Source organism: Athene noctua, chromosome 2 (assembly GCF_965140245.1).
Source record: "Athene noctua chromosome 2, bAthNoc1.hap1.1, whole genome shotgun sequence".
NCBI classification, from domain to species: Eukaryota; Metazoa; Chordata; class Aves; order Strigiformes; family Strigidae; genus Athene; species Athene noctua.
In genome coordinates, this window is record NC_134038.1 from 126,656,569 (window position 1) to 126,681,097 (window position 24,529).

At 35.6% G+C, this 24,529-nt stretch overlaps 1 protein-coding gene across 2 annotated transcripts in view; it reads right to left on the reverse strand.

Annotated features, from left to right (window-relative positions):
• LOC141957934 (ATP-dependent translocase ABCB1-like) overlaps nt 1-23,143 on the reverse strand; it is a 66,236-nt gene extending 43,093 nt beyond the window's left edge. The window contains exons 1-7 of one of the 2 annotated variants that reach the window (XM_074900219.1): nt 23,041-23,143; nt 17,726-17,775; nt 17,259-17,381; nt 3,788-3,820; nt 3,257-3,378; nt 2,460-2,511; nt 1,019-1,166 (exon numbers count right to left, since the gene is read on the reverse strand). In XM_074900219.1, coding sequence (XP_074756320.1) covers nt 1,019-1,166; nt 2,460-2,511; nt 3,257-3,354 — 298 coding nt within the window. In that variant the 5' untranslated portion in view covers nt 3,355-3,378; nt 3,788-3,820; nt 17,259-17,381; nt 17,726-17,775; nt 23,041-23,143. Of the gene's footprint in view, nt 1-1,018; nt 1,167-2,459; nt 2,512-3,256; nt 3,385-3,787; nt 3,821-17,258; nt 17,382-17,725; nt 17,776-23,040 lie in introns of those variants that run through there. The other variant, XM_074900220.1, reaches the window with a different exon arrangement.
• Between the last annotated feature and the right edge of the window lie 1,386 nt (nt 23,144-24,529).

Below are 24,529 nucleotides of genomic sequence, written 5' to 3' on the forward strand. Positions count from 1 at the left end.
TAAAATACAAGCCTAGATATTGACATCGACATCAAATCACTAACTGTAAATAGCTTAACCTGTTACAAAAACATTGACTATAATGTTGGTGTTGGCCATAAAATTTGACTGCCCCAAGGAGAACTTAGTGACAAATGTTTTGAGACTAATAGAGACAAAGACTATATAGCTGCAGCATTTTGCATTTGCACCACAAAAATGTGATCAATTTATTGTACCTGAGGAGTGAGCCATAAATTACTTGTTCTTATAAAGGCACTATGCCCATGTTTCTGTCTTACAGCAGCATAATAAGAGCAAAAATGGATGCAGGACAGATAATAGTCACATCCTTTTTTTTTTTTTTTCTGTATAGACTTTCTTTAAAATGTTTAATAAAATTTTATTAGATAATATTTCAGGCAACAAACCTGTTCACAAATTTAACATCTAATGTCTGAATTCAGAGGCCAGTGTAATCTAGTCTAACTGTGAGTTGATATCAAAGTGACAGTATCAGTCCTCCCTCTTGTATCCAGCAGTGCATGCCTGCCCTCCTTTGCATTTGATTTTGTACTTCTGAGTCAGCAAATGAGGCTGCTCATCAAATTGATCCAAGAAAAAATTAGTACTTTTATTTTTGGTAGAAAATTTTCTGTTGGATCTGCTCACTCATCTGATTCACCTTCTGAACTATAATTGCCAGATTTGATGCAAGGGAATCACAGGCTAAGGAAATGGAAAACCACCCTCTTTCTATTTAGCAGAGCCACAGTTGAACATGATTTGCTGAATGTGCACTGTAGTGGATAATTTGAAAAAAAAAATAAATCTACTAATGCAGAAACTAAGAATAGGAGCAAAAAAAATTCCACAGTGTATCTCTATTAACAATAAACATGAGAGTTACTAATTTGCATCATACTACAGTAACAAGCTGGGGTTTCTGACATCAGTATCTCCTGTCAGGATGCTTCAATCTCCCTGGCTCTTTTCGAAATAAGAGCCATTGTTCTCTTCATAGCAGATATATTCTTACCTGTAAAATTTGAGTCTCCAGAAGTAACAAAGCTATCAGTCATATCACCAAAAATTACCATCGCAATAGGGAGACTGCTTCCATGGGCTATTGCCAGGAGAGTGCCTAGTATCATTAGTAATTTATCTGACCAATTGGAGTATCGAAACTGTGAGTGAGAAGAGAAATTAATTCTAACTGTGGTATTAGAATGTTAACATAATGTTATGTCTACAAAGTCAAGAAAGTGAAGAAAAAGTTATCAATTATACGCCTAATGTCACAAAACTACAACTTTATCTCATTAGAAATTAAGATTACAAAACAATTTAAATGTACGGGAATAAATCCTTGTCATATATGCACTTTTATACTATAAACTCTCAAAACCAGAGAAGTGGTTTTTAATGCATCAATATCTGCACCTGGGTGAGAAAGGCCATATGAAAACAAGGCATAAGAAACCTGCCCTTTTAAGTTTGACATTTAAAGTTCAAATTGTAAGAAATGTTAATGGCATTGTGGTAATTAAGGCAATAATTACTTTTACTGTAAATGCATTATTATGCAGTCAGAAAAACTATTCCTAATGCACTGTAGACATTATCAAAACATTGAAATCCTAAATACCTCTTGCCATTGAACTTTATAATAAAGTTTGAGCTTATATGTTTACTGTAAAATACTAAGTTTATTGTAAATTATAGTGGTACAATGTAGTTGTACAAGTGTTAGCTGGTATAGCAAAGCAGAGAAATTTGGCATTGGCCAGCATCATAGGCTATCGTTTTACTTCTGTTATTTACCATGTCATTCCTGTGCATTATGCACACTAAACCTACAAAATATACAACATTTCAGTGTTACTAAAAGAGGACCTAGGATTTATTTTGTTTAAATATTAACAGATCGCCTTTTTAAAAATATACAGAAAATTAAAAATTTCTCGAATTTAAAGTACTTTTCAGTACACAGTTTTTAATTTTAATTTTCATTGGTGCCATAGAGTTGCCTTTTACTACTGAATCAAGGGACTGAATAATGATTAATGGGGCTAATTAGTGTGATTAGTACCCAACTCAGGTAATTTAGAGGACAAGACCACACATAATCTTAGCTATTTGAACACTCATATACCTAAGTCAGAAGAAATGCCTGAACATGGAAAACCCTACTTTTCACAAACAAAAATCTAGTACGGCTGTGTTTAGCATGATTACTAGGGGAAGACTCCTAAGAATCTATACCAGTAACAAGACACCTTCTTTAATAAAACTGCATCCACAAAAAGAACTGCTCGATTGTTATACAATATCCAATACTCTGTAGCATCAAAGTATTTGGTAGAGACAAGACCATAAATGCAGTACTCTAACATAATTTTAACCATTTTTTTGTTTACACTTTGAAGTGTGTGTGTGTGTGTATATATACGCACATATAAAGACAGAAGAAATCTTACCAGTGTTAATGGGCTGACCACTTTAGCCTTTTCTGCTTTCTTCTTCTCCTTTCTTAAAAGGTATGATAGTGCATTTTAAAAGTTACATTTCACAGAAATACTAATGCAATCTATTAATGAAGTTCAATTAAAGTACAATTATGAAATATTTTTATAGGAAACAATTGTATGTAAAATGAATATGATTTATTGGGTATTCTTGAGATGTTTCTTTTTAATCTCCAGGTATTTAAATAGCATCGGTTCCTCACTGCTGTAAATTTAAGTCAAGCTGTTCCCAGCTTACCCCTCTGAAGGGTGAAACACCACCAACAATAGCTGGTGGTGCTACTAGCTGATCAGGGAAGTTGTGAACTCAAGCAGTATATAGCATTCGAAACAGGAAAGATAAAGATAACTTATAGAATCAAATTTTTGCACAGAGAGGATGGGGAATAAATAAAATGTTTAAGGTATGTAAAATATTGATTCCTGAAATACTAAAAATTTTAACATAATACTTAGCTAATGACATATCTGTATCCAAGATGTCCATTCCAACATAATTCTGTCATATTTTAGAATTGTTTTTCAATAAACTATAGTTAATATTGTGGACGCTTAGTCCTTAAAAGAAAGACATAAAAGGTCTTTCTGCAGTAAACGAATGTGTCAATCAATGCTACTCTCAAATAGATACAAAGCCTTCTCTTCTTAGGCTTTCCTGATAAAATGAAGTTAAATTAAAAAAAAAAAAAATCCAAACTGAAATAAGATAATGTAATCTTATAACATTTTCAATGTTTAAGAATACTTACTCCTTGTGTTCAGATTCATGACCCTGGCTGGATGCAGTAATCTCATGATTATTTTCATCTGCAGTATGTTTCTGATTTTTTTCATCTTCAGAATGCATTTTAAATTTATTTAGGATAACTCCCTGTAAAATAATATTTTACTGAGAAATATACAACTGTTAAGCCAATTACAGTAACCTCAATACCATTTGTTTGAAAGAAAAATATAGCTATTTTTAAAAATCAATAAAGTTACTGATTCATACATTGCAAGTGAATACTTGTCATGGGCAAGTATAAATATGTTCAAACATGTCTGATTACAAACATCTACATTTTGTATTTGTATCTCTTTTATAACAGTGAGTCCTTCCTTTAATTTCATTTGAATAATATACGCATATATTTACTGCGATTCAGCACAGATACACAAATAAATGAGAAAGTAGATGCTTATTTAAGAATACACAGTTATTTAGCATTTTCCTGATTTTATTTATCAGTTAATTTTATAAATTTCTCTGATTTAATTTAAAAAAAAAAATGACATACCGTGAAGGTTGTTCTTGGTTTGTGTCTAGTCCTCTGAAAAATTATTCAGAAATCAGCAGGATTAATATGGTTAAGGACATGCGGCATGATTGGACTTTGCTCTTCATATGTAAAACAGAGATAATCAATAGCTTTCTCTTGTTTTTTTTTTCCCAGTCCTGTTGCCTTGCCTACTTTGGAGAGGAAAGCGTATGTACTTTGGACTCTGCCTCCCTTTTCCTAAAGGGAATCTTTAGCAAGCGAAGTCCTTATGCACTCTTATTTCATTGTCACTCAGGAAAACCAGCCTGAATAGTCTATTCTTCCAGCAGCAGAAGTTCCTCTTATCTACTGCTGGCTTAATTATGCCCCTTAAAACTCCCAGGAATTCCTCTTTACTTTATTAGAGATGGTGATGAATGCTCCACGTAACTGTCACACTTAAGGATTAATCCAATCTTGAATACACAGTGAAAATGAAACCAAATAACACGAGTGTTTTACTCTTTTGCTTCTTTTCCCTTCTTCTAAGTCTAATTCACAAATACATGATCCATCTAGCCTGAAAGAAAACAGGATTTTACTATAGTGCATATTGTTTCTCATTTGAGTAACTGCAGAACAGCAAGATGAGTTTCAGACTCGGTTTAGAAATGGTTTGGAAATAGGTATGGTCAGTAGAAATCTGCTCAATTAGTATCCTTCTGATTTTTGAATCTATGCTCAGATTCTAAACTGTTTGAAATGGACTATTTATTTTATTATGGAATGTATTGGTTTTATCATTATCTGTAGGCATTATTTCAATGAAAATAATAACAAATATTTAAAATATTTAAAATATTTGCACTTCTTATTTCAATGTATATAGTAAATTAGATATGTTTAACGCTTTTACAGTAGAAAAATTTATAAGAAGTTAAATAAAAATCCTCGTCTTAGAAGACAAGTATATTTATATTAATTTCTCTGTAGGTCTCTCATCACTTTACTGAAACAAAATTTACTTAATCTGATAATTAACCAGAAGGGATAATTTTTATTCCTTTTATTCATGCACTACTGTAATCTCAAAATTTGATAAAAGTATTTTCACAATGTTTTGGAATACAAAGAGTCTTATCAGACTGAGGATTACTTTAGAAAGGGTAGTTTACCATTGTCAGTCAAGCAAAATATCAAAGATTATTAAATATAAGTGTTACCTATTAATGAAAAGTCATCCTGAGATATTTGTATAGGCTTCTATACACAACAGTTAATGGGAAAACTTCTGGGTTTTATTGTAACTTGTGTGCCTAAGTGATTTGCTGGACTTGATCTTAATGACCTGGTCCAACTATTTCAGTGGGAGCTGAATAAAGCTGAATGAGAGATTCTAAAGTCAATTAATTTAGACAAATGAAACAGTATAAGCAGGTCTTTCACAACTGTTTCACCTTAAAGGGAAAATGAGTGAAACGACAAGATTTGTCACAATGTTCTGTTACCTCATTGCAATGTCTCTGTTATTGCAGTATGATCATGATAAGGAAGTGAAACAAAAATAAATCAGAATACCAACTTTTACTCGGGTTTCTATTGCCTGTATACAGTAATGAAAAGAAAATAAAAGACTTTTACAGCCAGTTTTACCGCACTGGTAGCTGAACCAACTAAACTGATATTTAAAAAGTGGGAAAATTGGGAAAGTACAGTATTTTACAGCTACTTGGTAAGCTACAGAATTCTGTTAGTACTCCATGGCTTCTCTACTTTGACTTTTCAGTGACATAGCTTCACAGGTGCACAGGATTTGAAGCCAGAAAAAGATCACTAAATCATTCTTCTGATTGCTTGTATCTCACAGTTTGCTGTAAAACATTCAGATATTCCCATGTTAAAACTGTTATTTTGAATTAGATTATATATCATTTCAGTCTGAAGAGATTAAATTTGTGTCATAAAGCAAAAACAGAAGAACCTGAGGCATCACCACTGCACATTACCTGCACTTCAGTATATAAAACCCATGTAGGTGAACACAGTAGCTGATTCGCAGCCCAAAAGGGAAGACCCAGAAACAATGTAGGTGCTAATCTAATCTGAGGAGAAATATCTTCTTATCCAAAGTCTGGCAACAAGTTTTGTCCTAAATATATATGCAGGATTCATAAACCCAGTGTTTGAAAACTACTGTCTTCCCTCAGATCAGTTACTTTGTTAAATCAATAGTTTACCCCCAGCTTTAATTAATTTTTTATGTCATCAAGGGAGATTTACTTTTAATTCTGTAGGCTGAAGCCCTGAAGCATGAAGTTTCTATATGTCTACATTGTCTGTTCAAATGGACGTTGACTTAATGCAATGTAAAGATGTTCTGTACATCTTGAAAGTGGAGTGTCCTGTTCACTCAGAAGTCCAAGAAGAAAGAAAACTTTTCTTTTTCTCCTTCTACTTACTAATCACAAAATTTCACGCAGAAGATGGATTTAAACAGAGATGACCAATCTATGTCCTTTGACCTATTTAAGGCTCATAAACTACTTAAAATTCATTCCCAAACTAGTTATCCTATGATATGGGAACATTTGTTATCCTATGATATGGGAACTGTTGGACAATTCAAATTGCTTATTGTACAAGCAAGTAAAAAAAGGCCAATACGGTTCATGCACCTGGATTGCCCAAAACTCTGCCACTCATCCACCTCAGCCCTATCCCACAATGGATCAATGGGACTCTGAAGATAATGACAAACTGCAATGCAAAGAGCTACCTCTATTGAGTTATGTGGTAAATGTCCTAAGAGATTTTAGTCAGTTGAAAATTCTGGAAAGTGACTCATAGGATCAGAAAAGTTGGTCTTGTCTAAATTAAAGCCTATACATGAGGAAAACATCTAGTTTCACTGAAAAAATTGCAACTGCTCACAATTTCATTGCACCTATTGGATAGCTGCTTCTATGTTCCATTTCCCTTCACAGAAATTGTTTAGCTCAAGACAGAACAATACCTCTTGGATATAATTATTTCTGTGAGCACCTTCATTGTCAGATATCTTTTCTATGTGAAAATACTTTTAAATATTCATAAGGTTTACTCAATTTTCTCTTTATTAAGGTAGTAGCCAATTTCTTTTGCCTGACATAGTTTTATGGCTCCTGGATTATATTCACATATTGTTTTTAGAATTTTGAGCATAAGAACTTCTTGCATTTTTGAGACATAACCGTTAGGTCCCTTGAAATATTCTGGAGAGATTTTAATGCTGTAGACTGAGGCGCAATTAATTCCCTTCTCCAACTTGATATAAATGCATGGTTTTAATCATCTCTATTGGACACTCTACTGCAATGAGATATCGTACTGTAACAGTAAAATATGACAAACCTTAAATACTTCTCTAAGTCCTTGCTCTTATGGAGTATTCACCAGTATTGTCAGGATAGCTCTGTTTTTCACAAAAGTGTTTGAGTTGTATTTTGTATTATTATAACATAACTTTTAGATGCCAGTTAAGTTAGGTAACAGATCAGTCTGTTTCGTAACTCACTATTAATTATTCCAGACTGTTTCTGTGCATTTATTTATCTGAATTTACTTATCCAACTCTCTCCTATATGTCAAGATTTCTTAATATTTTATGAACAAACTGATCATAAGTCAGCTTCTGGAATGGCAGAAAAAGGCATTTGAAAAATAGGGTGATCGTGTCTTGTCATGAAGTTTCAACTGGTTATGCTTCCAGAAAAGAATTTGTGTTGACAGAATCTAATCCTACAAATCACACATTGGTTCCATGCATATTTTTTTAATCTGATGCAGGCCAGTAAAGGGGATGACCAATTGACACATGATATCAGAACAAACAATTGACACAGAAACTTTAATCTTACTTTGACATCAGTCAAAACATTGTGAAATGATGTCACAATAACTTCAAAGTTTTTTTAACAACATCAAGAAAAACTAACCTTTTTTATACTTAACAATAGAACCAGCAAACAAGACAAGAAACTGAAGCAAATACTTCAAAGCCTTTATACATTATAACCAGAGAAAAGGACAGAAACTGTTTTTCTTTTATCTCCTTTAAAGATGGAGAGTTGGACTTCCCAATAAGCTCCCAGTAGGTGAAATGGTGGAGAGCATCCCAAGAATCCTGTAATGATTCCTCAGTGACATTAAGCCCTGGCACAGGTTAGAACAACTGTGAACAAGCTCTTATTTATGATACTTGGGGAACCCCTCTTCCATTTTAGCAGCCTCTTTCCTGTTAACCAATGCTGGAAAATAATATTGCTTTGTACAGGAATTTTGCTAACTTGGCCACCATTCTAACAATGAGAATTGTCCTGTATGAAGAGAATTATCATAAAGTCAGAAAATGACAGTTTTGATTTCCTTGAACTATGCTGTATGCTCAGCCATAAGATACCACCTGTAGAAATTGCTAGATATCTTATTTGCCCTGGGCTAAGCATGAGGCCAAATTAAGTTCTTGTAAGCATCAAGCTTCTATTTGTGTTTAAAGTCTACCTGAAACTAATGATACTACGAAGCTCCGCTTTTATTGTCTGTCGATTTGATTTGGAGTTATTTGTTTATTCTAGTGAGGGGGATTGCTACAAACTAATGTTATGTCACTAGCTTCGTATTAGTAATGTGCCCATTTTCAGCTTTACAGACTCAGTCTTCTTTCTGAAAGCTTCACATTTTTTTGGCTTGTACTTAACCAACAACAGAAAATCCAGACAAACCTACAACTCACTTTGAGAGATATTTCTTATATATGGAAAACAACTTTCTTGGTGTTTATTTATCACTGAAGTTATTAAATATAACTTGATGATGCATTAATGTGTGAGGAGATAATATTTTTCATAATCATTGCTTACAATATAGCTACATTTAAAATGAGATTCTTACCACGGTTAAAATAGAAAAATGTATTTAATTGAAGTGGTATTTACATTTGTCTTAGATTTAGTAAGATTTCTTAAACTATTTAAAGCAGGATTAAAAAGTTCCATCCTTCTGGAGCATGAGCAGATGTTTTCATCCTCAGCATACCTAGAAAGGCAGATGTCTTTTGAATCTCAAAAACCAAGATATATTCATTCAAAGAAATGAACATTAAAACAAGATATATTCATTCAAAGAAATGAACATGTACAGAGCATTAGGGATTTAAAAGTGTTCAGGACTACATTTCAGTTTACTGTATTTAATATGCTATATGAAAAATTATGGAAAAACAATAATAAAAGTGACTTTTTGTACAGGTGGAAAACATTTTTCCCTACTGAAGTTGAATAAAGTATATAGTATTACAGATGCATCCAATTTTTTTTTTCTTGATAATTCTTCTAGCCAATGATATGCCAGGTAACACTGTAACAGTAGAAGTAATCAAGGAACTTGAATGAACTTTTACCTTCCCTCACTGTATCAAATTGTTTGGATGCCTTTTGCCATGCACAAAGAGCCTTTGTAAGCTGAATATACACAAAACTATTCAGCAGTTACTGATTAGTCACTATACACGAAAGATAATTTGAATTAAAGAAATACTAAACTGAGTGTTAGAAAAAGTCTTTGCTGGCCAGGAAGTTCTCAGTGAGGTGGGATATGGCTGGTTTCTACTGCCCCTGAAATGGATCCTCGATATGACTGAATTGCCATCTTCCAAATCCCTGCTTTTCCCTTAGGATTTTATTCCTTTATATTATGACATTTTTCCTTTTGAATCCTTGAATTGTGGCCTAGCTCAATCTCAAGAGTCTTATCTCTGTCTGCAATTATATCTCTCTTGCAGAAGTCCACTCTATCAACTTTTTTGCAGCTCTTGTTCAGAATATAGCAATTTCCTCACAAGTCTGAGAGAGGGTTATGCAGCTGTGTCTTGGATCACAGACAGCTGAACTCCTGAGGAAAAGGGAAAGGAGTTTACAAACTCAAGTCATGAAATATTAAATATATAACACTATTAATATTATATCCTATACAAAAATCAAAGCTATTCATCTTGACTTGTTCCATTCTACAATAGTATTTAAAATTGTATTTTATAAATACTAGCATTCTATTCCATAAAATTTGTGAAATGTCTAGATTACAAAGAAAATCATGCTGTTCAGCTTCTGCCTATTAAAACTGAATTCCAAAGTTTTATTTCTCTATTCTACAATTACAGTTCATCATATGCCTTACAAATCACAAAAATGAGGAGCAGAAGAGACCTCAGAATGTTATCCTGTCCATGCTCCTTCCTCCAGATCAGATCAGCTATGCCATCTGATGTTCTTGACAGATGTTTGAGTTCTGTCACTCTATTGGTAGTTTCCAAAAACAAAGATGGAGACTTTTAAACTCTGAACTCTTAGGAAGTTTTTCTGATGTCTAACTGGAATTGCCTTTGAGACAGGTTAGACCTGTTACTCTTTTCTTATCCACAGTAAATATGAAGAGCAACTTCTTCCATTCCACTTCACACTACTTTTGAAATTTTAATGCTGCTTTCAGAAGTGTTGTCTGTCTCTCTAGACAAAAAAAAACCCAACGTTCCTATAACCCTTCTCTATAGAGTTGGTGCTATTGATCTTTGATACTGCTATCCTCTGGACTCAAACTCTTTCACAGCTTGGTTGTTTTTTATTTCAGGAAAGTATTGTCAAACTGGGGTTTATTTCAAAAATAGGCAAGTATTTCTAATTTCTACACCTTTGATTTACTTGTGCCATAGCAGTATGGAAGTATACTCCCTTATTTTACTTAATCTTGTATGTTGAATTTTGTTACTGTAGTGAAATGACTAAAAATAATCATTCGGTTCATCTTGTAAGAGATTGATTATGACACTATGACTATGTTCTACATGTTAGTCTTTGACCAGAGTCAAATTGCTTTGTTCCTTTTTGACGTTTACTATAAAACAGATGATTTATATACTGTAAGGTAAATTGTACTACAGGCAATTGTATTCAGTGCAGACACACTTTTTCATAAGATCCAAACCTTTTAAATAGCCATACTCATAGGGGTAATGTTTCCTCTTACCTACCACTTCTGCTTCCAGAAACATACTTCCACATGCAACAGCTCTGTCTGCTTACATTGCACAATGCCAATGTATCCCTGACAACAATCCAGGTAGATCCACGAGGAAGATTCCAGTCATGATATCAAGGTGTGTCTGAATGTGACCATTTTGCAAGAAATAGTTCTAAAGATTTCTGTATGTTGTGGCCAGCTATGTTATGACTACAGTTACTGAAGAGGCAATTATGTGTAGTCATTCTATTGACCAAGACTAGATGCTCTACTCATTAATTTATCTGTATCTTCTCTTAACTCTCAATTTCCCTCATTCCATAAGGGTTCATTAATTGTCACAAATTAATTTCCTACCGTCCTAACCAATGTCTAATCAGCACTCCTTATCTTTCCCGACACTTCCAGGTACAAGCTCCTGGTTTGCTTGCAGTTCTAAGCCATTTTTAGTCCAAGTGCTGTCAGCAGCTGAAGCTGGTGACAAAGAGGATGGAAAAAGAGGTCAGGAAAAAGCAAGCACATTTACATTGATCCCAAGCAAGATACATCTAAGCTTACTCACTACAACTGCTAATCTCCCTGTGGACTGGTTGCTTAACAGGTATCATTTCCATTTTCTGCTTCCAGATCCTGGGTACAGAATAGGTTTTAACAAAGTGTTAATCCACTACTGATAAATATACAATAGCTAATACTTCTTAGGAGTAAAGGAATTTTCCCTCTGTTAGAATAATTTGTTTTATTTCTTTTAGAAAAAGAAGAAGAAGAAAAAAAAAAAAGATGGAGTGTGGTTTATATTTGATACAGAAAAAAGTTTTCTTTACAGGGACCCAGAAATGCCCAAGACTCATAATTTATTCTGGTCTCTAGTCTGCAAGAATTATGATAAATCTACTCTCACACTACCAAACAGATCAACTCTTTTACAAGACACGGGCTCTCAAGTCACTAGTGAGCACAATACAAGTTGTCTCATCATTGGCCAAACAGCTGCCTAGCATTTACATGTCAGCTTTTGATAGCTGATCTGCTTTATCCTATACATTTCATGCTTTTCAAAGGATAGAAAAGTTGTCTTCCCAAGTCAGTAAAACATTCTATCTCATTGACAATTCTGCTATGTAGAAATCTGAATGAGTGCCAGCCCTAGAAAGACTCCTAAAAACCATTTAATTGTCTTATCTTCACAGCAACTACTTCATATATTTATTAAGCAGCCACCACAGGGTACAGTATTATAGTGCCTGATTTAATTTCATTAATTTCTATACTACAATAATTTTTTTTTTTTAACTAAAACTTATACCAGTATTCTAATTTCTCACCTATTAAAAATACCATTTTTCTCTGTTGTTTCTTTTCAGTCAGAACTCACACAAGTGACAAGCTGGCACAAAAGAACATTAAAATAAATTCTGATTCCAATAAGGTTTCTTGCTCTACTCCCAAATATTATCCATTTCAAGAGCAAACAACCTTTTCCCATACATTTCTCACTGAAACTTGAATTTATTAGACGTCTGCCTTGCAAATTCAAACCATCTTTTTTATTTATTTCTTACTCATTTCTAAGCATAAACTTTATATAAAAGTGACATACTATATTAAACAGCAACATCATCAATGAAATTTAAGAGGTGCTAAGCATGGCCAAACTCATAGAGTAGTATTAGTAAACAGAGACCTTTCTGCCCAATAAACAGCAGAAAGAACCAATACAAAGCATTTAACTAATCAGCAAGCCTCAGGGGTCTTCCTCAATGCTTCTTCCCCTTCCCTGAGTGAACTGTGAAATCACAATGTGATTTCTTGTCTACTTCCCAGAAAGAATGGGAGACGAAAGCTGGAGGTCAGAGCTAGAAGGACTGGGGAATGGCTCCACAAAAAGATGGTGTTTACAGGGACCCGTGAACTACAAGGCTTAGGACAGCATTCCAACATGATCAGAGATAATTGAAATAACACAATGATCTCTGCTCATATTCCAGTTTCCTCACCCTTTGCACTCTAGACTTCCTCCTTTCTGACGCAATCTTTCATCAGTTTACATTTTGCTTACACACAATGACACATGACCCTTGATTTCTTTTTATATCAGCAACAAATAATGAATGATTAACAGCTCATCCTGACTGAATAAAGTGCTCAGAGCAGTCCTGTTTTCCATGTCACCACTCACTGAGAGCAAGTGATTTTGTTAGTATGGAACAATGTTCAAGGAAGCAGCTCTCATCAGCTCATTTGAGCACTTAGTGAAACTGAGATACCTGCTACTGTAAGCAAAGGCCTATATCCTTTGTAGTCAGTGTCACACACATGTGTCACACTAGGAATGCTGTTCCAGTAGAAATTAGAGATCCTAAGGCCACATCCTAGGGACCCACACATTCCCTTTGTGGGCAAGGTATGCTTACTAAATACTACAGGGATGCCTCACCGGGAGCATCCTCTGGGGTTTCTTGTACAGTCAATACTATGAAATAGAACTGAATTTAGAAAAGGGATGTGTTTTAAACTACCTCTGCTGAGTATGTATGGGACTTGGTGGCATGCAAAAAAAGCCTTTTATCTAACCACTAGACAAAATGATCTGGTAGTGATTCCATGTCATGGGCCATTTGCAGAAGACATTACAGCATTTTCCATGGTGTCTGGGGAAAAATATATTGCTAGGTTGTCCTACATCCTGCAGATAGATGATTTCTGCAATGATCATGCATGGCTGGCAATCAGTTAATTAAGAGGTCCATTAGCAAAGAAAGATGCCTGTATGTGACAGAATCAGGAAAAATTTCTCACACACCAATTGGATAGTCCAAATCCAATGTGTATGTGAAATCGTATGTTTACAAGAATGAAAATTATTTGAAATGTGGTACTTCATCTTGTTAAAAATATGTCTGTGAGAAATACGCTTTCAGAATACTGGTGTGGTGGGTCACTTCACAGCAGTGGTCAAAACATCTTCTAGGCTAGCACAATACTAATAGTAGTGGCTAGTCTGATAATGGTAAACTGAGTAAACAGATCCTCTCCCAACAGATCACATGGATACAGATAAGGACCTGATTGTCATGCCATATCAGATGACTCATACATTAGTGTTAAACCATGATACGAAATAGAAGAAAGCAATAACAACATTGCTCACCTACGAAAATCCCCTTTCTTCTTCACACGTATTTATATGAATATGTGGAAAAGAGAGGGATGAACAACAGAAAGAAGAAATAGGTATATATAGCTTCTATACCAGCAAAATATGAGTAGAAATAATGGCAAACGTTACCAAAACTCTCTGTTGTGATAATAGAAACAGTCAGACTTTTGGCTCTCTCTTGATCTGGGTATATACTACTAGTCTCACGGTGTTTAAAAGTAGGTTCTCAGTTTCTGATTCCTAGGTTTACCTTATAGTTTTTGCAATGAATTTACTATCTTGAAGACAGTTCTTATAAGCTATACTGTACAGATGGATTTCTGCACACCCAGAGAGCCCTTTTACTTCAATAGCAGTCACCCAGGACACTATTGTCAACTATACATAATGCATATGTTAACATTTCTCTATCCAGAATAAAACAGGGATATATGGGAAACTCAGTTCACAACTATACTGAAAATTCATGTTAATGTGAGAACAAAACAGGCTTTTATGATCCAGTTATGCAGTTACAACCAAACAGTGGTAAAAACAGAATTCAGTGATGCTTAGTCACATTGTTCTTAAAACTTGGGAGATTGTAACAGTAGCAACTCCCTGGCTGCAGAGCAAGAAAGAGTAATTGCTTAAACCTCGAGGCCGCTGAATTCAGGCCTTAAGAATTAGTTTTCCTTAACTAGTAAAGATTGCACAGCCCTTAAAAACACTGCTTCACAGTGGAGTACGATTATCAGCTACATTGTAGGAAGAATCTCCTGTAAGAAATTTAGTAGATGGATGTCTCAGAACAGTTAGCTGAGCACTGAAAGGAGATTTTTGTAGCAGCTATTCCACCTAGAAGAATGCTATGAGAATGTAAAGTCATATGAATCCCAGAAAAATTGTTGTGATCGACATCTGAGGAAGTATTTGTCTGAGTTAATAGAACCATAGTGCCTTTAAAGTAGCAGTGGTACAAGAGTAATTCTGGGACCTGTGAATCAAGCAGAAATACAACGGGAGGAGCTGCAAATTCATCTTCAGCAAATGGGCAAGATAATAAAGGTAAGAAGGAATGCAAGGAAATCTCAGTCCTGTAGACCTGACAAAAGGTCTGCACATATTGTAATTTCCAGGAATTTCAGTCTCCATTTAAAAATAAAGATCAAAAGGGACAGAAAAGGGGAAAGCAATCCTCAGTGTGGGTTTAGCTCTTTGCATAAAAAGAGGTGGTAACAGTAACCGCAAAAGACCTTTGCAGAACGCGATAAAAACTTCCTTTAGGGAACACCAATGGGAAGCAACATGGTAAAATTTGAGAAAAAGAGTCAAAGATATTAGAAAATGGGATGGAAACCATAAATTCCATTCTGGCTTGTTTTGTTAAGCTAATGAAAAAAGATGATGAGGAGGTATGAAAACTACAGAACATAAGTGGTCCCTCTCAGTGAGGTCCTCAGGCACCATCTCTTCCTCTCAGTAACAAAGACTGAGGACATTCTGCTGTCGACCTGCCCCTGGTCTAGTGCTAAAGTTACAGTATAACCAAAGCAAAAGGCCAGTAACAATATTAGTACTGGGTGGTCAGGGAGAGAACGTTAACTACCAGTAGTGCCATGATGTTAATTGATACCATAGTGTCAATAAACACTCTTCAATTAATCTTTGTACCAGCTGGAACTCAAGAAAGTCAAAGAATGATAAAACTTGTATTATATGCATGAAGGGACATTCAGGCACCTGTATTAAGATCTCTGCCTGCAGTTTAATACTTGCCAAGTTCAAGAGTTCCTTCTGAATATAGGAGTGGGAGGATCCCTCTTATAAACAGCAGGGAATTGTTGGCACAGCCTTGCTGTAACAAAATGGATTAGCTGCAGATTTTGCTACGGATGTTTTTGGTATTGGGACTGACCAGTGGGAGGTAAGGGTGGAGCGATTCCTGCAAGTCATTGATGCTTTGTTACTAAGAATCCGGAGGAAGTAAAAACAGTGGATATTTGGGTAACAGAATTTCCTCGAGTTTTTTGTGTCTGTAAGTTAAAATGTGGAAAAATAGAAGTTGTGTATTAATTTAAGGTCCAGATCCTCCTTCCCAAAAAACAATATCAACACCCACAAGAAGCAGAGGAAAGACTCCAACCCACCATCAACAAGTTTACTGGAAAGCAAGGTCCTAGTACAGAAACCTATAATTTTAACATCCCATTTTGTCCAGGGTTAAAAGCAAAGAAAAAAGCCTAAAACCGGATTTTTGATTCTCGAATAAGGTAGCCACTTCTCAGGTTGTTTGTGGTGGAAACATGCCTAAATTCTTCTAGCACTAAGCAGAATATCTCACTGATTTTTTGTTACTGACTTAGCTGATGCTTTCTTTGCAATCTCACCAGCAGAGCAAAGCTGCTAAAAACAAGCATTTACCTATGAGAGAAGCAATACTGTTTTATCCATGTACCTCAAGACTTTCAGATCAAACATATCAAATGTGGATGAAATTACCATCAAAATATGTTATATCATACATGGATGATATGTTGATACATGGAAAAACTGAATTGAAAGTCTAGGAATATATGTAAGAAGTAATCAGCATTACTCAAAGCACAGGCTTTAAAGCTAATCATGACAAAACTCAGTTGGTACAATCTGAAGTGAAATATGTGCAAATAGTTTTAGTTTGGTAAGGGAGGGTGATGCTGGGATCACCAAAGGGTAGAACTGACTATGAGAGTCCATGCCCCCACAGTAATAATTGCATTAGATTAACTTTTGGAATTGCCTGCATTTTGTGAGAATATCCTTACACTTGCAGAAAACAGTAAATCACTAATCAAATCAATGACGAAATCTTGCAAACAAGAATGGAAAGAACAGAAAGAAGCAAAACTCCACTAGCTCAGACCCTGGCCATCAGATGCCCAGATTCTTGTAAGCTGTTTCATGTGTGGCTAGCCACTACTGATCCAGACCTTGGGACTGTGTTATTTCAAGAACACAGAAATAAGATGCAAGTTACAGCCTTTGCTTTGAGAGTTTTAAGATCAGTGGGAAAGAACTCTATTCCATGTTACAAAACAGGTTTAGCATTGGCATAGGCAATAAGCTTTGGGAATACATCACTAGAGGCTGTTTTGCAGTAGTACATATCACACATACTCCACTAAAGCATATAATCGCTGGAAAAGTACAAAGTGGGTGTGTATCAGACCCTAGGTTAGCTGGATGGACATTGGCTTTTATAAACGAAGAGCTTTCTGTAGAAGACAACAAGATTTTATCACTAGCTCTATATGACTGAACATAAGTATCATTTACCTGTTTATGTGTCTCTCACCAGATAAAAGCTCCGTTGCTGACTTCGTGCCACAGGATGTTCAGTGTGGTTCACAGATGGGTCCAGTTTTTATCAAAAGGATGGGAAATCCTCAATTAAATATGCTGCAGCCCCTGTGAAAAATAATAAGAGCTGCCCGCTTTCTCTCTACACAAGCAGCAGAGATACAAGCTCTGCTAACAATGTTAAAAGAGGAACCTGAAGGAAATGGTCTCGCTTTGTACAGAGTTTCAGACCGGATATATTAAGCTTTAACTATTTGGCTACCAATGTGCAATAAAGATAACCTATAAACACAGAATGGAAATCTGGTAGCCTATCAATCATGAAAAGGAAATCCTGAATGTAGTTTAAAAAAAGCAGAATGGAAAAAAAAATATTCAGGCAATGTAAAAGCATACCAAAGGAAAAATACAGAAGCAACAGTACTAGAATAGTAAGAAGATACCTTTGCCAAGGTTGTGGTGGTCACAGTATACTTAAAATTTGAAGAAATACCTATTTTGAAAACAAAACAAAAACATACAAAGAAAGGTATCAAAGACCTAGACACTTTACAACATGGAAATGAGGAAATTGAGGGGTGATTACTACAGAAGGGAGTAGACAGGTGAAGCACAGAGAGCATAGTGTGGCCAGATAACAAACACTTGTAGATCGAGAGCACTATATGCACTTCAGGTAGATTTGTTTCTGTAGATTTGTGAACAAGATGCAGGGGTTGCCTGAATGCAAAAGGGAGTATTAGAAGATAGCGAGTTGGCAGAACATGAGGACAGATGGGTACATAATTGCTTAACTTGTGCTGTGATGAATACCCCCACTAAGAGAAAAATAACATTAAAATGTTAGAGATTTCATGAACCACAGACTAGGATACCGACTACAATCGAGTCTACCACTGTGCAGGCATTTAATGTTGTATTTTCCAGATGCAATTTAAACCAATAAATTGATTTGAAGCAAGGAACATATTTTCCAGGGCAAATCATCAAGAAATTGTGTGAAGGTATGGGAAGAAAACAAAGGTTTCACATTGCTGGGAACTCCCAGTTCAAGGTAAATTGAATGACCCGATGGGATTATAAAAATAGCATTAGGCAAAACAATGAAAAATTACATAAAAATTTGGGGTATTGCATCATCTCGTCGTTTTAATGACCTATAAGCCACAACAGCTTCTCAGAAGTTCATGTGATTTAGAGCTATGCCTGGGAGAAAAAAGACTGCCTAATGTTTTAACTGAAGAATGGATACAGACTCTATCTAAACACTGGAAAGAGATTAATGTTGTTATAGCAACTCGACTGGGAAGGAATGCTCAATGCATAGATAAACAAACAAGAACAAACCACTACTCTGCAGAATGGCAAGGAGGATGGAAAGTAATGTTCCATATTTTCCACACAAGTTTATAGTCTAAACTGTAAATAGGATGGACTGGCTCCATCTGTAAATAAAGCAGGACCTTACTGCGTATCAAGTAAAACGCCAGGATGGAAAAATGCCTAAGTAGTTCTAGTTTCAATTTTAATTATGAGAAGGTAAATAAGTTAACAAAAAATCCAGAATGTTATGTTATAGATGTTGATGTTAAAATTGAACAGCGAGTAAGGCGTATAGGAAGTCTCACCAGAACCATTGCCAGCCAAAAGTCTCTTAAAAGAAGAAGCATAACTTAGTTGTTAGGCTTTGTCTGACTGAAGTTTGCATGTTTCTATTTTTATTAATAATTGCATATTAATAATGATGTTAGGTTCAAAATTATGAATATTTTTTTTGTGTTACAAAGGAGTAGTAAGCACCCTGCTTTTTGATAATAGACCCTACCTATAGTGGCAATGGAAAGCTCTGTTGTACCAAAGATCATGAAAAAATTGGATACATGTCTCCACTAGTTTAAAATTACAAGATGACTGTCAAGGCTAAACAATAGCATATATATTCCATGATGCCAAAAATAATCTTATGAATTTAAAGAATCTCTCTGATTTTAACTGAATATACTATGGTGGCTTGAAGCAGCATACAAATTTAACTGGGATATTTTATTTCTACTTACTTTGCTAAAAATCAAAATAACCTACAACAACTCTGATGGAACCTGAACAACCACACCAACTGAAATACAAGTGGAAAACACCAGAGATGGTTAAACCAAATGTGAAAGCCACAAGCAAAGTAGAAACTGAAAGAAAAAAAAAAAGAAAAGGTCAAACTTGTTTAGTTCACAGAGTTTTGTTGCTGTTATTTAACTTTTTAAACCAAATATTCCAGCTGAGAAACAATTTACAGTTCTGGGAATAGAAGATACTACTCAGTGGCAGCAAATTAGTAGAGTGCGTATTACTGTGAACAAAGCATTTACTTCGACTTTTTCGAGGCAGAACAGATACACTCCTTTTATTAAAGGGACATTTGTAACATTGACCCAGAAATGTATTCCATATGATTGAGTACAACATACCAAGTGGGTTTAGGGGTACCATTTTAAAGGAAGTAGAAGTTGCAACTGGAATTTTGGATGCCACTGAAGTAGAAACTTTGACTAGTAAGTTACCAAAATTGGGGCATATTACATACAACATTCAAAACTCATAAAGTAAATACATGTATAAATATATCTTTGAATGTTATTTAGCTGAGATTTAACAACATCATATGGGAATCAAAATGAGGAATTAAGTAGAAAAAATATTATTTAAAAAAAATGTACTGGAACTAGACAATAGTAGTTATTAAGTAGTTGTTAAACTACTAATAGCATAGTAGATTTTGTGAGCAGTAATTACCAACACGCAAGTTATGGGACAGTCGGTGTGTAGGATGCCCAAAGTTTCAACCACTGAAATGGGACAAAGCTGTGATTTTAGGAGAAATGAAGGCCAAGATACTATGCAGGAGACAGAGATGACTGTAAAACAGCACATGCCCAACCTGCATTACTATTGCCTGAAGAGGTCTATCAGTCACTGCACAGAAGTTAAGTAGCATCACTGATGGTGTGTGAACAGATTTGGAAAGAAATGAGGTTATAGTCACTGAGGCCTATCCTACGGGACTGCAGTCTGAAGAAGCCCCCACAATGGAAACAGAATATTGCTCCTACAATAGCAGTAACTACTTGTTTGTGGAGTCAATTATCAGTTAATAATTCTAAAATTTATGACACCAAAGATGGATAAATGTTATCATTTCTCTGCATCTATTTCAGTAGGAATTGCCAGAAAACTGTACTGTGTATAGAGAAATAAGTGTGCAACTTTTCTCATCTATCTAATTTAGGTTAAACATTTGCAATGTCCACCCATGTCACCAGAATTATAATACCCAGAACAACACCAACCTGGGACTAATTTGGAATATTTATAACAAAAACATTAAGAAATCACAGCAAATAGAGCAGGTAGCTAAAAAATTTAATGAATAGGCACCAAGAAGTGAAAGGACATATTACTTTAGAGAATCAACAGCCACTAATACCAGGATCGGATACAAAACCCCTGATTCTACCATGACATTTTTAGAGGACAGCCAAGTACTGATACAAGAATCATGTGTTACTTTAACCTTAAATCATTACCTGTGTATCAACTAATGGCGTTTTCGTTCCAGTTGGCAGTATGTCTCATAGTTTGCAACAGAAGATCCTGGGGCTATCTGGAGCTATGCAACTGCAAAAGAGCTACATGGATTTTGCAAGAAAACCATGAGACAAGAATGGAGCTGGGTGACAGTCCACCTTGCTCTGAGGCAGCACCAAGCCTTGAGCCAGCAGAGCTTGAGACTGCAGGTTCAGAATCAAGGTGTAGGGAAACTGAGTTTCCATTCGATCACTGACAGAAAGCATACCAAGGCAGAAGACTTCTATAAGTATACTAAGCATGATATAATCAATATTTGCTTGCCTTGATCCCAGACATAAGCACACTAAAACAGCAAACTGAGCAATAACATACAGGCATTTTGTCACACAACTAATTGTATTAATAATATGGAACCACAAAGGGACAGAAACTTGGGATATAATTTCACAAAAGGGATACAGAAACACATCTGCAGGTAATGAAATCTGAAAAATAAGAATTAAGGATAAAGAATAAGCAGGAAAGAAGCCTGACAAAATCCGAACAAGTTCTAGTCCTAAAAACCAGTTAAACTATATTGGTAGTAGATGAGATCCTCTACTTGCTTTGACTGCGAAGGGGTGAGGAACATTTAAAAAACCAAGGATGAGCAAGGATGGGGAGAAAAGTCATCCGCTTTACTTCTGTCCTTACTGAAGAGCTCCTAGGTCTGACCACCTCAATATCAGCAATTCAGGCTGTCAAGAACCACAGCAATCAACACAGCATACACATAATCAGTTGCAAAAAGAGATACTGTTCCTGGATGTATAGGAAGATTATATAGCAAGGTTTGAACTGCACATCTGTGAAGAAAAAGGTTCTTAACTTATATTTTTATCACCTATTATCTGATCAAATGAGGCCACCAAGTGGCAATGTAAATATCTAAAGTCACAAAGGGAAAGTGTAATACCTTTTAATAACATAACGACTTTAGAATATGCAAAAAGAATAATCAAGAGAAATGAACACAGATTAAATTTTATGTGCCCTGACATAAAGTAGTAATCTCATTTATGGTTCACTAGCAAAGCTGTCCTTCAGTGTTTAAGTATTAAGTTTAATATTGCTTTCCTACTCATTTCAGGTAAGCAACCTTAAACTGGCTTGTCACAAGTTTTAAAACTCACCCACTGAAATTTACATCCTTCCTGTCCTAAATCACAAACGCACTTCATATTTCAGTGTCTACTTTTTCTTGGCCCATTCTATTACAATGATGTCATTTTGTAGAATTCAGGTCTTGTTCTTATTCTCCTTCTGTTCATGACTGTCACCCAAGTGTGCTCTAAAGAGGCATATGGTACTCTGCCTTCCTCAATTCCTTTCACTCCTTCCACAGAATTAAGTATCAGCAGGATGCCAAAAAAGAAGGTGGGTGGAATTCCATCTTCTAAAACACCCTCAAACCTTTCTTTTAAAGGATCCCATACAGATTTTTTAAGATGTAAGGATAAGTAATAACGCTGAAGTGCAAGATCTGCAAATAATCTGACAAATGTACCGATTCTAAGAATTCACATCGGAAAGAGTGATTTGCAAAAGTGCAACTAGAACTCTAAGTGGTACCTAGCAGGTTTCAGTACAAAGACATTGGTAAACCACATATACACTGATATGCGGAGAATTCTGTCAAAAGAAAAAAAAAAAAAAAAAAAAAAAAGCACAACCAAAAAAGCCGAAAGCCCTTCAAAACACAAACTTTTAAAACAGTAAGCCTGTATGCCTTCTACGTATACACAAATCTAAGCAGCTGACTGAAATCCATGAGATGTGCTCCAAACTATTAGTACACTCAAAACTACCCAAAAGTGCAATAGTAAAATATATCACATCTCATACCAAATGTGCCATAAGCAGTTTGTGTTTTGCTCCTAACTGAGGAAGTCTTATGTGATGTCTTGATATCAAGTTCATTTTCTCCTCCTGCAAATCACAGCACGGTGTCAACTTGTTGCGGGTTAACCCTAGGCAGCAGCTAAGCTCCACACAGCCACCCACTCACTTCTGCCTAGTGGGATGGGAGGGAGAACTCAAAGGGCAAAAGTGAGGAAAATTGTGAGTTAAAAACAGTCTAATAAGTGAAGCAAAGCAGTGCATGCAAGCAAAGCAAAATAAGGAAAACATTCACTACCTCGCATTGTCTGGCAGATGTTTAACCATTTCCAGGAAAGCGGAGCTTCATCATTCCATACAGTTACCTGGGAAGACAAATATGCTGTAACCTCAAATGTTCCCACTTCCTCCTTCTCTCCCTGAGCTTTTACCACTGAGCACAATGTCAGAGGGTGTGGAACATCCCTTTGGTCAGTTGGGGTCAGCTGTCCCAACTGTGTCCCCTCCCAACTTCCTGTGCACCCTCAGCCTGCTCGCTGGCACGGCAGCATGAGAAACAGAGAAAGCCTTGGCGCTGTGTAAACACTGTTCCGCAGTAGTTAAAATATTGGTGTGTTACCAGTACTGTTTTGATAAGAATTCCAAAACACAGCACCATCCTGGCCCCTACAAAGAAAGTTAACTCCATTTCTGTCAGACTCAGTACACAACTTGTAAATTTGTTCAAATGGAACTAAACCTTGTACAAATTTTAATGGTCCAGAAGTGAAGTTTTAAAGTTGCAAACTGTGCTGAGACACAAACTCATCGAGAACAGAATACAAAGTCTGACTTTTAGATTTTATTTTCCAATGCGCTTATGCCTTCAGAAAATAATTCGAATGAATTCTGTCAGATTTGAAAGGGGAGCACATCACAGCCTTTTAAATTTAGAATATCCTTAATGGAGCTTTTGCCACTTCAGTTATACAAACAATCAGTTTAAAAGGCATCTTCTTATAGACCGAAAGCCAGTAAGTCTGGTGAAACACTTTGAGTCTTCTGTTCTTTGAGAGGTAGTGATTTTCATACAAGCATTGCTATCCATAAATCCAAACAGTTTTTAATAAATAAATATTTTTCAGTGCTGCTATACCAGTCATAGCTGCTTTATTTATTCATATAGTGCCACTTCAAATTCCTGCTTCAGTAATACTGTTTCTGAATATTCTAAGTAATACATTCTAGCTTCACATAGTTGAAATCAAACAGGAGTTAGTTCCCAGTAGGTTTGGTTTCGGTTTGGGGTTTTTTGTATACTTTTTTAGAATGACTCATGCCCGTGCTTTACAGGGACTGACTTCTAACTGAATCTACGTACTCTGACACACACAGTTCTTGGTATCTTATTAGTGTTTTAAAGCTAACATTGTTAGAGGCAACCAGTTGAAATCTGTGCATCAACTCACACAGACACAGTGTTGCCCTTGGTACGGTACATCTATATTATGCATTCTGGATGAAGAAACTTTAGAACTGGAAGTACTTTTTCTCATTAAATTAATTATAGGAATAATTCTATGATGCAACCGTCAGATGTGAATCAAACCAGTTGAGGCTGGAAGTCACCAATAGAAGGAATTTTTCTACCTGCTCAAAGCAAGGCCAAATTTGAAGTTAGAACAGGACATTCTGATTCTTCATCCACTTAAGTTTTGAGTATCTCCAGGACAAACATTGTACAGCTGCTCTGAGCAATCCGTTCCAGTGTTTGAACATCTCTGCTGTCAAGAATTTTTCCTAATAGC